We start from the raw sequence: 13,478 nt of genomic DNA, 5'->3' as shown, positions 1-13,478 counted from the left end.
CTGTGGGGGTGGGGGCAGAGAAAGAAAGGCATGATTGGAAACACCCCAGACATGGGGTTGGCGCCTGTTGCAAAAGGGACACAAAGTCAGGGCGTTCCCAGGTGCCTACAGCCCCCCCCCAAGGCACTGCACGGTGTGCTGACATGCCCGGTTCCTGCACACTGCCGTCTGTCAGAGCCGGCTCAGCCCTGGGAATGCGCATCGGAGCCTCCTCACACACGCTTCACCTCCCCTGGCCTGTCGCTGTCAGATCTGAGCAAACAGAGCAGTGTGATGGAGGGGGATGGGGTAACAGTGCAAGGTTGGGCTAGGAGGACATGGTAACAGCGATAGAGAATTGGGGTGGGGGGAAAGATGGGCTATCCAGGACTCTCAAAGAGAAGGGGCTTGGAGGGGGAGGGAGGAATTAATGGGCGGAGTAGCGACCTGGGCCCTGCCTCATTAAGGAAATTCCTACTATCTCAATGTGGTTACATGAGTTAGCGACGCTGCACTGAGTCAAAGCTGGGCATGTACCCATGTAGCTTGAGCCCATCTTTCAGTGATGTTCTTTACAGCGAGTGCAAAGCCCGCTCTGCATCGGTGCAGCACATCCACACTCGGGCTTGATACTACCTCGACGTATTGTCGCATGTGTGGATTTCCTTCCTGTGGACGGTGCCCTAGGTACAGAGGGGTCAGCGCAGGGCAGCATTCCTGAGCGATACTGATGTTTTCTAGTAAATACGTGAGAGCATTGCAGAAGGGAAAGAAGGTGACTGCAGGGTGTTGAACCTGTTCGCTCTGCTGTGTGGGGGTCTGGAACAGGTATTCTTCTTTGCCTGAATGGAGGTTAGAAATGCTAATAACCCTCTGGGGTTGGAGCCAACTCCATTCTGTTTAGGTGCCTGTATTGTGCCCATCCCTAAGATATTTGAGCATCTTCCAGAGTTAAGAATAAACCAAGCAGTATCTGTCATGAGACATTTCCCCTCCCTTCCGCCTGCCAAAGGGAAAGGTTTTGTTCCTGCGTCTTTACAATGAAATATTAACACCCCCTTTCCAATATGCCACATGTTGCTTTGTGGAGACAGCAAGATTGAAGCAGCAGATCTAGGATAACCTTCTCAAACATGCCTAGGTGAGTTAGCAGTGAGTTCGGAGCCTAAGACCCCCTGAAAATCAACATGATGTTGGCTCCTAAGTGGTTTAGGAACTCTTAAGTCCCCAGGTCTCAGTTTCAGCAGCGTAAATCCAGAATACCTCCATTAACCTTTTCGGATCCAAGACCAGAATCTGGCCACCTGGGTGTAATTTCCTTTAATGTACATTTCAGACCCTGATGTCTCTGATGCCTGTTCACCTTTTGGTAGAATATTGTTTGCTCTTCTGTGGCCAGCTCCAGACACCAGCAAATCAAGCAGGTGCCAGGGGCGGCAGGAGGTTGGGCTCTGGGGCGGCAATCCGACCTCGGCGGTGACGGGAATTCGGCAGCCACTCCGTCACAGCGCAATTTGCGCTTGGCGGGAATTCGGCAGCAGGGACACGACTCTTCTTCAGTCGGAGGCCGCACCATCACTCCGCCTCTGTGTTCGGCGGGCAAGATTCCGCCTCCCTGTTCGGCGGCAAGTTGGTTTTTTTTGCTGCTTGGTGTGGCAAAAACGCTGGAGCGGGCCCTGGGCAGGACTCCTCTCAGAGAACAGATCAGGGTTTGTATGGAACTATGGGAACCATGGTCACCCTCTCTCTAATACCAGTGTCATGACTGTGAAGACCATGCGTACACAGAGCGTGGGATGGATATGTGTTGCCCCACTCTGGACAGTGACTACATACAAATAGCCCCTTCTTACTCAACACATCTGCCCCCCAGGTGCATTGAGAGTCGGATCTGCTGACTTCAGTGTCTGAAACAGGTTGTGACTGCTGTTAGACCTGGAGAGCCAGCATAGCTCTGGGAGCAGGAGCTGGATTCTCTTTTGTCTCATCAGCACACCCGTTAACAAAGTTCTTTGACCAAGGATGGAAAAGAACCCAGCTTGACTCTCAGATCCCAAATGGAGTTTGGAGGGCAAGTGGTTAGAGAAGCTAGCGTTTTACTTGCAAACTGAGCAGATTGATCTGGAGCCACTGAGAAGCAATAGCTGGGGGCCCCAGCGATGCTGTTCTTACCAAGTCACTGGTCTGCGTTGAACCCCACCTTGAAATGACGTTTCAATACAGGATGGTAGATAAACGACCACTGAGCCAATCTTTCCCTGGGCCAATGCCAGCCAGCTCGTTCCCAGGGGTTTTCACTCTTGTTTTCTGTAAAAAGCAAGACCTCTGTCCCCAAGTCAGATATTAACCACCGACGCCAACGCCAGTTCTGTCTTTGCGCTTCCTTCCTAGCATGAGGAGGTGGATATCCTGGGCCTGGATGGACACATCTACAAAGGGCGGATGGACGCTCGGCTCCCATCAATTTCAGTCAAGGAAGGTAAGTCTCGGATGCCTGGTTTGTTTTCTTTGGGGAGCCTTTGTTCACGTCCTGCCTGTTTTTGATGGAATGCAACTGTTTCTTCATCATGCTGGCCGGAGCCGGAGGAATGTGGGATTGAGAGCAGAGAAGGGTGTTCCCTCTTTTGTCCATTCCTCCAAAATGGATCTGCTGTCCACGTAGCACCCCGAAAAGGGTCACTGTATGATGGGAGGCCTTTGTCTGTCTATATTAGGTAATTATATTGGCCCCCAGCACCTCGGTATCCGAGCAGCTCACAATCTTTAATGTATTTCTGTCCTCAACCAGGCTATGAGGCAGGGCCGTGTTGTTATCCCCATTATACAGAGGGGAACTCAGGCACACAGAGTGACTTGCCCAAGGTCACACAGGAAGTCTGTGGCAGGGTTTGTCCCAAGTCCCAGGCTAGCACCTGAACCACAGGATCGTCCTTCATCTTGATTCCTTGGGTGGAATTTGCTGCTCACATGATCTCCGGCCCTCTCCTCAACCCCTGTAAATACAGTATCCTTAAAACAACAGTGTGGGAAGTGGTAGGTATGATCTCCCTCGGAGCCTGCTTCAGCGCTCTGCTGGTCTCTGACCTATCCGTTGGGTAGTTCCCATCCTGGGTCCAGTGGGGGCATGGAAGCTGTACCCGGTGCCCTTTGTCTAGAGTGCAAGGTAGCTCTGTGCCTGCTAACTGGCAGGCAGTAGGGATTGTCACGAGGGATACAGGGGAGACTCAGTCCCCACCAATGTTCTGGGATACCCCATTGAAGAGGGCAAGAGTGGCTACCTAGGGAGCACCGCTGAGTACCCAGAATGCTTGCCATGGTGCATTAACCCTTCCTGTTCCTCTAGCCCATGACTGAAATGTTGCCCCCTCCACACAAACACAGCGCACCAAGGCTAGAGGCAAGATGTGAAGAATGTGCCCCTACTGCCCCCTGTTGGCTGCCGTGGGAATGGCTCCCAAATTCTTCAGAGATTGGCCAAACTTCAGCCTATGCAAGAATGCATAGGGCAGTGGTGTCCTGCCACTGAGTAAGGGGGAGCAGCCAATAGGACAGCGGGAGGGGAGGGGTCAGAGAGCAGCCAATGGGGCTCATGGGGTGCTGGGGATCCCCCCAGTAGCCAAGGCACCGCACCAGAGCATGTGACTGAGCCAATCAAAAATAGGAGATAACTGGGTCAACAGTCAAGCGCTCCCCGTCTGGCGCTTTTGTGCATCATTCCTCTCTTGGAATCACTGCCAGGTGACAGCAGCAGCTTGAATGAACTTGTCCTTCCCTTTCAGTCCTGGTAGCTCATCTGTTCTCCTGGTAGACTTTGCCAGTTACATAACAACGTGCCCAAGGTGGGTGGCGGTTTTGGCAGGACAGAGCAGTGTGTGCATGTTCAGATCTGCATGCTAATCCCCAGGAATAAGGAGAGTACCCAAGGGGCTCAGCAAATGCATCAGGTCAAACCTTTCCCCAAGGAAATGAAGGGGCAAGAACTCTGGGGTCTTTTCCTACTTCTGCTACAGGCTGGGGAAATTGCACGCTCGCTGCCTCAGTTTCCTCATTTGTAAAATGGGGATAATAAAGCTTCCTAGTGGGGTGGAGGCAGGGGGATTGTCTGAGGCTTGGCTCATTAATGTATGTGAAGAGCTTTGAGATCCTGGGTTAGAGGACACTGTAACAGCACCAGGCAGTATTGCAGCACTGATTCCATGTGAGCAGGGGATGCAGCCCCCTCTCAACTAGCTGCTCCCTAGCACTGAGTGCTGATAAACTCCCCACGAGGCATTGTGTTATTTCTCCTGTACGCTTTTCTGCAAGGTGCACTGTACTTGGTGAAATACACTGTGATCTGCTATTTTCCACTCATCCCAGCTTTCTGTTCTCTGGGTGGCTTCCCACTGTGTGGCCCCACGCAATGGGGTCCCACAGAGACTCCACCATGAAAGGTCCTTACACAGTAGATTCTCAGGTCACTGACTTGAATGGAGGTCCACTAGGTCTAGGAGTTTCCATCAGGGATGTATGTAGCCTAGAATGTCTAAAGCTAACACCCATCTCAGATCTGTGCAGCTCTCTCATGGGCAATCCTCTGCGGTAGCTGAGCCACCATTACCTTGTGGCTCCAGGAACTGTTGAAACCCTCCACTTACACATATGCTTCCCATCAGGTCCTTTGAAGACCAAACCCAAGCTCTCCCGGTCTTCATCACAACGGCAGTCGACCCTGATGGACACAGCCGGCCTCCCAGCACGCCCACAGAGCGCCAAACTGTCTTCCCCCTGCAATTCAGGTACCTCGCTTGGGTTTAGATGGGAGCTGGAACCCCCTGAGAATTTACTCTCTGATGAGCATGTGCTACTGAGAGGCTCCTAGAGGAATCCCCTGTCTCGCTCCCTTTGTTCCTAGCAGAGACTCCCCCCACCTGGAGCTGGGGTAGGTTATGCCAGGCTCTGTGTAGGCGCTGTGGTGAGGAGGGTTCAAGGAGGCTTTTCTCCCGCACCCCCAAGGGACAAGACACACCAGTCTGCCTCTGGAGTCCCCACTAACCACGGTTAGCTTTGGAGTATTTGTGCCCAGCTGCTGCAGAGGCAGCCAGCAGAGGGGGCATGAGGTAAAGAACAAACCCACTTCCCATCACAGGGCTGAGGCTGTTTGCCGGAACATCAGCGATGACAAAAGCCAACCAGGAAATAAAAGCACCCCTGGGATACCGACAGGCTCTGTAAACAAATAGGGGGTGCGGGGGGGGGGAGAATCACTGGGGCCCTTGCTCCCACCATGGGGAAAACCCACGGAGGGACAAGGAACAGTCACATGCGAAGCTTCCCCCTCTGCCGTTCCATCAGGGATGTGGCTGGGTTGCCCAGCCCCATGCAGGTGTTCCAGCCCACCCACCTGAGATCTGCAGGTGGGAACCTCCCCAGCGCCCTGTGCTGCTCCTCATCCTCCCGAGTCCCCCAGGCAGTTGCTCCAACACCCCACCCAGTGGGGATGCTTGCTGCAAAGAAGGGGAGACGCTGCTGGTTCAATCCACTCCGACTGGAGGGGAAGCTGCTCTCTGGTCCATCCACCCTGAAAAGGGCCACATATGGAAGCTAGAGAGATGGGCCGTGGGGAAATGCAGCAGCGCTCCCCACCCCAGATGCAGGGCCTTTCCTGCCGACCCCTCAATGCCACATGGCCGAGGGCAGCCTGCAGCCCAAAGCAAGAAGGAAAGTCGTGTTCTTGATTCCAAGCTTCTTACTGGTGCTGGGGACCAACATTGCAGACTCTTCTAAACTAGCATTCAGTGGCGTCCTTTATAAAAACGCCCTGATGATGGATGGATTTGGGGTCTCTTGGCAGTCCCTGTGTCAGCCCATCCATCTGTTCATTTTGGTAAGGGTGAGCTGCGTGGTGCTGCAGAATCATGTGATCTGAGCCGTGATTTAAAACACAATCGGCTAGAACAACTGTAGTAGAATCTGGACTGAGTGAAGAGCTTGCCGGGAAAGCGCAGAATCTCTCAGCACAGCTGACAGCAATATTCCCCTCCCACCATTAAAACAGAGGCACATAGCATTTGACAACATACATGCCTTCAGCAGGAAGAACACGTGTTTAGCTTGGTAGAATTGGGTATGGAAAGAAAGAAGGCAAAAAAGTTTGATTGGGCAAATGGATTGAAAGCAGCAAGGATGGAGGAAAAGATCCATCAATAGATGTGTGAAATAACAGATTGCATTGGGGTGAACTTCACTCAGAGGGACAAATTCTCTGCTTCACTGAAGCCCCACACTTAATTTGCACTTCAGCGGGGTCTCAATAAACAAACATGGAGTGGATGTCAAGAGCAGGCTTAGGATGTGATGGAAAGTAGGGGAGATGGATGAATTTGTAGAAGAGCGTGTCGATGAATGGGTGGACAGAGGCATAACAACTGATAGTTGAAGGATAGAAGCAAGGTAGGCGAATGGAGGGTGGCTGGATGTAAGAATGGATGGAAAAGTGGCTGGATGGGAAAGGATCAGGAAGTGAGGGACGGGGAAAGCAGGCTGGATGGATGATGAGTGCAGAAACAGAGACATGCCCAGGATGCACGGAGAATCAGACAGCTGGATAATCCGTCAGTTAAATCGTCTGCAATGTTTCCCTGTAGGTACAGCTAGGTCGCTAAAGGACAGGCCCGTGTCATCGGAGGGTCGACTGTCCCGGGTGGACCTGACCCATCTATCAACCTCAACATCTCCCCCTGGGGAGGCAAGAGAGGATTCTCCCATGCAGGAGAAAGAAACGCTAGAGCTTCACCTGGACCTTTCCATGCGCCGGCGATCGGCTGAGCAGTTACAGTGACTGCAAGGGCAGGAAAGCAGCGCTCGCTGACGGAAGCCAGGCAATAAAGAGTGAGCAGAACAGAGAGGAGGCTGTGTACATGTGTCGCGGCGATAGGAACAGGGAGCTTTTTGTGCGGTGCCTGCGGCAAACAGGACCCAGGGCTGTTCCACGCAGCAGCACTGTTAAAAGGAGGAGGTGGGCAGCACGTTCATTCAGGAAAACGGTTCATCCCTGGCCTTTGCAAATCCTCCCCTCGCTGCTGCTAGCTTTGCCTGAGTAGAGTTTGCAAAGACCAGATCTTCTGCATAAGCCAGTTTGACACTGGCTCATTTCAGCCCCGGGGATCTTGTACTGTCCTTCGTATCACAGAGCCCGACGCACCTCATGTGCATGAAGGGGGATCTTTGAAACCGGACTATGGTTGACTTGTTTGAGTGAAAAGCACCAGGGCAGAATGCAGCCCAAAGTTCTCCTTCCACGGCCAACTGTCCTCCTCGGTGGAGAGCTGTGGCTCGCCATGGGCCCTAAGTAGCTACTTGGAACGCTGCATGCTGGGATCGGTAGTCTTCATAAGCTGCACCTTAGTACTGAAGAGGAGGGTAGGTTACAGTCTGCTCTATTCTGTACACCTTGGCGGTGGCCCTTGGGGAGCCCCCTAGCAAACAACTAGTGCGGCCCTCATGCAGGAAAAGCCTGAACTCCGTATCAAGTAAGGACTGGTCCCTCTAGAAGTCTAATCAGGGTTTGTGGGGCAGGCAGGGAGGGGATTGTGCACCAGGTAGCTGCCTCCCCTCTGCCCTTTCCCAACCCCTTCCCACCGTGCTTGATCCAGCGTGGGCTTCTTGCAGCTGTGCTCAGACTGGAGTTGGCAAGAGAGGTTTCTAAGCAAGGGGCTACGTGCTTTGTCTTTCCTACAGCAGGGCAGTGCCTGTGCTCCAGGAGTCATTAGAAAAGAATCTGGTGCTCTGTCATTTCCTCATCCGGTGCACACAAAGGCCTCTCCGATCAGAACTGCTCTTTCCCCCACGCAGGTCTTTGCTTCCCAGAGCACCTGGCCCTCAGACTGGGGAACAAGGTGAAGGGCGCCCACCCCAGCTAATGTAATCTAAACTTCCCAGCCCTTTGTTTTCTTTTGTCGGTGAGGAGGAAGGGAGGGAGGGAGGTGATAGTGCTGAGTGATTTGAGGAGGACGGGTGGCCTGTGAATAAGGCACAAGACTGAATGTCAAAGCCAGGTTCAATTCTTTGCTCTGCCACTGACTCACTGTGTGACCTTGGGTGGACCCCTCCGCTCTTGTATGCCTTCATTTCCACCATCTGTAAAAGTCCCTGTTGTGAGGTCTACTTCATCCATGCATGAAGCCCTTTGAGATCCCTTGATCTGTGGAGCTGTACAAATGCAAGGGAATACTATGAAGGGTTACAAATAATTCCAAAGCTGGGGAGACAGATGTCTAGAAAACAGACAGGAAAACCCCACCTTTTAATCCTCCTGGCTTGCATCTAGGTTCTTGCACTATTGTCCCCATTCCTTGATTCAGTCTCATGCACTTTTTGCCTGCTGCATTTAACCTAGCTGCCTGCTTTTCATTTTCATCCTCTCCATGGCTCTGGTGCTGGTTTGATCCTCATTTGGAGCTATCGTTGTGAGAGAGAGAGAGGACTTTTATTCCACTTGCTTTAATGCTGCCTCAGAGTGCCTTGGACTGCCCTAGCAAAACAAGACAAACCAAAGTCCAGACGGCGGGTAGCATTTCATAGTCAAGGAAGGGCTGAGCAGTAAAGATGCCACGATGCAGCTTGATTTCAATTCTCTGCTCACTCACACCTTTTGTGTGTCTAGCAAAGCCAGAAGGCTTTCACTGGGGTGAGGGACAGCAGGTTTCAGCAGGCTGTGTTTAGAGAACTGTCAGTGTAACCAATACTAGACAGGTCACATGGCACAATTATTGTGTAAGTCCTCCTAACTGGGTTAGTAATTACATAGGCTTTGATTAATGCCCCGTAGCTACTTCCTTGCATGCTCCCAACATTGTTTTGTCGTTACACTTGGCCGATGGCATCTGTGGTGTGATGTAGATATCAGAAATCATCACACGCTTGCAATGTAACATGACCCATTGCCTGCCACCAACCCTGCAAATAACCAAGACACACTCCCAGTGAATACATGGCACATGCTCTAATGCCACTTGCCCTGTTACTCAATGGCCATCCCCTGGCACTTGTCGTATGAACATCCCGCCACTACCTGTTCTGTCGTAGTTGTTAACCTGTAAATATCCTGCTGCTGCAGTGTTTACCCCTGTGATGATGGTGGACGCTTCTCACGAGGAGGGACAGTTCAGGACCATTGTCCCTGCATTCTGAAAGCTCCTGCCAGTGCACAACGAAAGCAACAATGTTTCTGTGAGGGGAAAACTTGAATGAAGTTTATAGTATGGGCTGGCTCCAGCTCCCATTACAGTCAATGGCAAAACCCCCTTTGACTTGGATGGGAACCAGGCTGGGCGCTGAATGATTTAATGTGAAGGATGTGACGGTGTGGAGCGGAGACCAGCTGGGAGAGGAGGGACCAGCAAGAGTGCCTTCGCAGGGGAAGATTCACCCCTGTGCAGAGGGCCTGGACACAGCCTATGCACCTCTTACAGGTAGGTCCCGTGGGAGCTCTATTTTGAGGGTATCTGTGGGGCTCAAGTGGTGCCTAGGCCCGGGCCTCTCATGCCAAGTGGATTAAACTTGGGCAAGTTTTGGCCCCACATATTCGACACACCCACTGCAAGTGAACACAGTATGTGACGTGCTTGGTGTAGGGCTCCAGTGTGCGACAGTACAGTGTAGACATGCTGTCTGTTCTGTGTGGTTGACCCAGAGCCATGCCAGGGTTGAATCTGTCCGTAGCGGGCCGAGTTTTTGCCTTTCATTCATACCCCACGCTGGACACCTGCTGGGCTTGCTGGCAGCACATGGACGCTGCCTGGCGGCTGGCGACAAGCATATGCCATGCTCTGTAGGCAGGCGGCACACGTGTGCTGCACTCACGAGCCGTATACTGCACGCCGGCCACACGTGCTGCATGGTGGGTGGCTACAAATGCTGCACGCTGCACTTACAGGCCATGGACTGCCCAAGGCCTGCTGGCAGCACCGGTGCGGCTGGCTCTGCGTGCTGCATGCTGGTTTCCTGCAGTCACATGGAGATGACCGCATCCTGCACGGTGCTGACATTTAAAGTTAAATTAACCATAGAGAATGATACACCCCTCAGTCCTGTGTTCTCCGTGTATACCCTCCCCCGCATGCCGAGGCCCGGTAACAACGGGGTGTTCCACAGGGAATGTTGGAGGAGGAATTCTGTACGGCCTCTTCTGCTCCAGCACCCTGGTGGATCTCTGGAGAGCAGGGGCCACCCTCACCGTCCTCCCTTGGCCTGCTCCTGCCCCTGTCCCCAGGCCTCACTGTGCATGCTGTCTTCACAAGCTCCCCAAGCCCTGTCTCTCCCCTCCGCTGCATCTGGGGCTCTCCATGCCTGCTGCAGAAGGGGCAGGATGTGCTCTGGAGAGAATGCCAGTGCTAGGTCCATCGAGTCCCAGCTGTGCCCAGCTGGTGCCATGGCTGCCTACTGCACGTTCTGCACGGGCTGCGCTTGCCGACGTGGGCGAGAGAGTCGGAGAGCAGATCCGCAGCACAGCTGTGACGGGCGGCTGGGATCCGACAGCACCAGTTTGGCCCAAGCTTGAAAAGCGGCAAACAGCTCGTTGCATCCCAGGTGCGGGAACCCACCTGCTGTGCTGCCCCTCCCCACTGACTGTAGAGCCACTGAACGTGGGCTCTGGCCTTTGGAAACCAGCAACTTTGGACGTACTGAAGCAGGCTATTAAAATATTCCCTCCCACCTCCGTTGTATCGTTCCCCAGGACGAGGGAGAACCTTTTGAAACAAACCAGTTTTAAGCAATGTTTGCCTGATCCGCCTTTCCCGGGCTTGTCAAAGGAATGATCGTGACTTCTTAGACATTATTAACCACATCAGAAGAGGTGGGTTTATTTACTTAAATAGCATTGTATGGGCCCTAACTAGTCATTGCCGTGAGCTGTGCCTGCTTCTTCCAATGGGAAATTGCTCCTCATATGTTTGTTCAAAACAACTTAGGATCGTTTTATTGTCCTTGGAGTGAAGGGGGAGGATGTGAACACTTCTGATGTGATGTGCTGCTCAAGCGGGCGTGTTCTAATTCACTCGGATCTGTACAGCTCCCCCGTTAATTCACTCATTCACACTTCATGCTGTGCCCCTGCCTCTAAGATGCAAATTTCTCATCTGAAAGAGAATGCAACATGTATAGGCTGCACTCACAGTTTCCACTATGCGCTTCTTGTCTTGGCTGCTTCCAGTGACAGGATTAAGCATTTTAGCCTATGTGAGAGTAGTCGCTTAGCGCTTGTCTACACTATGGATGCTAGAGTGGCGAAGCGTCATAGTGTAGACACTTGCTTCATCAACAGAAGGGGTTCTTCCATCTGTAGTTAACCCACCCCCACCAACAGGCACTAGGTTGGTCGATGCTATGACGGGTTGTGTCACAGAAATCCCCTTGGGACAGCCACCTGATGTGCTGAGACTACCTCTGAGCCTATTTTCCCTGCCAGCTTGGGACTTCAGTACCCTGTCTTGTTGAGCCAGACACGCCAGCCTGCTGCAAACACAGACCCAGATCTGAACCACGTCCCCAAAAGCTGCAGGCTTAACTGAAAACAGCTTAAGAAGTGCTTCTGTCTCCAGCACCTAGATACCTAGTTCCCAATGGGGTCCAAACCCCAAATAAATCCATTTTACCCTGTACAAAGCTTATACAGGGTAAACTCATAGATTGTTTGCCCTCTATAACACTGATAGAGAGATATGCACAGTTGTTTGCTCCCCCAAGTATTAATACTTGCTCTGGGTTAATTAATAAGCAAAACGTGATTTTATTAAATATAAAAAGTAGGGTTTAAGTGGTTCCAAGTAATAACAGACAGAACAAAGTAAATTACCAAGCAAAATAAAACAAAAACACGCAAGTCTATGCCTCATACAGTAGGAAACTAAATGCAGGTAAATCTCACCCTCAGAGATGTTCCAATAAGCTTCTTTCACAGACTAGATGCCTTTCTAGTCTGGGCCCAATCCTTTCCCCTGGTACAGTCCTCGTTCCAGCTCAGGTGGCAGCTAGGGGATTTCTCATGACTGCAGCCCCCTTTGTTCTGTTCCACCCCCTTCTATAGCTTTGGCACAAGGTGAGAATCTTTTGTCTCTTTGGGTCCCGACCCCTCCTTCTAAATGGAAAAGCACCAGGTTTAAGATGGATTTCCAGTACCACGTGACATGGTCACATGTCTTGTGAGACCCCAAGCCTTCATTCTTCCCAGCCTGACTCACAGGAAGGCTTGCAAGTAAACAGAGCCATCTACAGTCAGTTGTCCTAGTTGATGGAAACCATTGAGATTCTAAACCACCATTAATGGCCCACTCTTTGCATAACTACCATAGGACCTCAGAGTTATATTCTATATTCCTAGTTTCAGATACAGGACTGATACATTCATACAAATAGGATGAACGCACTCAGTAGATAGATAAGCTTTGTAATGATAACTTACAAGAGACCTTTTGCATGAAACATATTCCAGTTACATTATATTCACACTTATCAGCATATTTTCATAAAATCCTATGGAGTGCAATGTCACAGATGCAACCAGCAGTGTCTATACTGTGGCTCAGGTCGGCTGAACTGCATCTTTCAGGGTGTGAATTTTTCACCCCGTGAGCAAAGTAGCTAGGTTGACCTAAGTTTTTGGTGTAGACCAGGTAGGGTGACCAGATAGCAAGTGTGAAAGATCGGGACAGGGGGTGAGGGGTAATAGGAAACAATATAAAAATAAGCCCCAAATATTGGAATTGTCCCTATAAAAGCAGGACATCTGGTCACCCTAAGACCAGGCCGTAGACTGTCTGTCAGTCTCTGGGATTTGCAAGCAGACAAACAATTTTTTCTCCAGAGATCTGTAGCCAGAGATACACAGGCCCTAATGCTGGTCCCTTTGAAATCAGGAAGCTGGGCAAAAACGTCAAATGAAACCTAAAACTAGGTGCCATTCGCCTGGTTTCTTGTTTCGTTACAGAACCAAGGCTGGGACCAGATACCCACAAACCTTCACTGGAGTGTCCTAAATCTAGTTAAACTGGGCAGAGTGCTCAGTGAGGCCAGGCCTTGATGCTTCTGTTGGTGGGGCACTGCCCCCCAGAAAGAAAATGCCGTCAACTTGAAATAAATGTACCGCCATCTCAACTCTGTGTGCTACGTACAGTGGTAAAACTCCTCCACTGGAAGCATCAATGGAAATCAGCTGCTTCAGGAACCCAGGCTGCAGCCTGCACATGTGTAATTTCCAGTAGGAAGTGCTGAAACAGCAGGAGACGAACACTGCCTGTCCTTGCAGCTTTGTAATGCTATCTGAACTGCTGGAAGTTACTGAGCACGTGGTTGGCTATTGGGAACTGCCAGGCAATAGGTCTAGAACAAAGCTCGTTTCACGCTGTTTCAGCCTGAATCCAGGCAAAAGATGAGGGTTTCAACTGAGTTTTTGGGGGAGTTGTTGGGCCCTACTTCACAGCATGCGGGGGAGGAGGAGAATCTGTTTTACAGAAACTGTA

At 51.5% G+C, this 13,478-nt stretch overlaps 1 protein-coding gene across 1 annotated transcript in view; it reads left to right on the top strand.

Moving 5' to 3' along the window:
- The window catches only part of QRICH2 (glutamine rich 2), a 52,530-nt gene extending 45,425 nt beyond the window's left edge, over positions 1 to 7,105 (top strand). Inside the window, exons 14-16 of the mRNA XM_073310790.2 lie at positions 2,371 to 2,458; positions 4,635 to 4,761; positions 6,610 to 7,105. Of these exons, the coding sequence (XP_073166891.2) occupies positions 2,371 to 2,458; positions 4,635 to 4,761; positions 6,610 to 6,799 (405 nt within the window). The 3' untranslated portion in view covers positions 6,800 to 7,105. The remainder of the gene's footprint in view (positions 1 to 2,370; positions 2,459 to 4,634; positions 4,762 to 6,609) is intronic.
- The last annotated feature ends 6,373 nt before the right edge of the window (positions 7,106 to 13,478 follow it).

Source organism: Lepidochelys kempii, chromosome 14, assembly GCF_965140285.1.
Source record: "Lepidochelys kempii isolate rLepKem1 chromosome 14, rLepKem1.hap1, whole genome shotgun sequence".
Classification (NCBI taxonomy): Eukaryota; Metazoa; Chordata; order Testudines; family Cheloniidae; genus Lepidochelys; species Lepidochelys kempii.
Note: the sequence above shows the minus strand (reverse complement) of the source record. Positions and strands in the feature narration are given on the sequence as shown.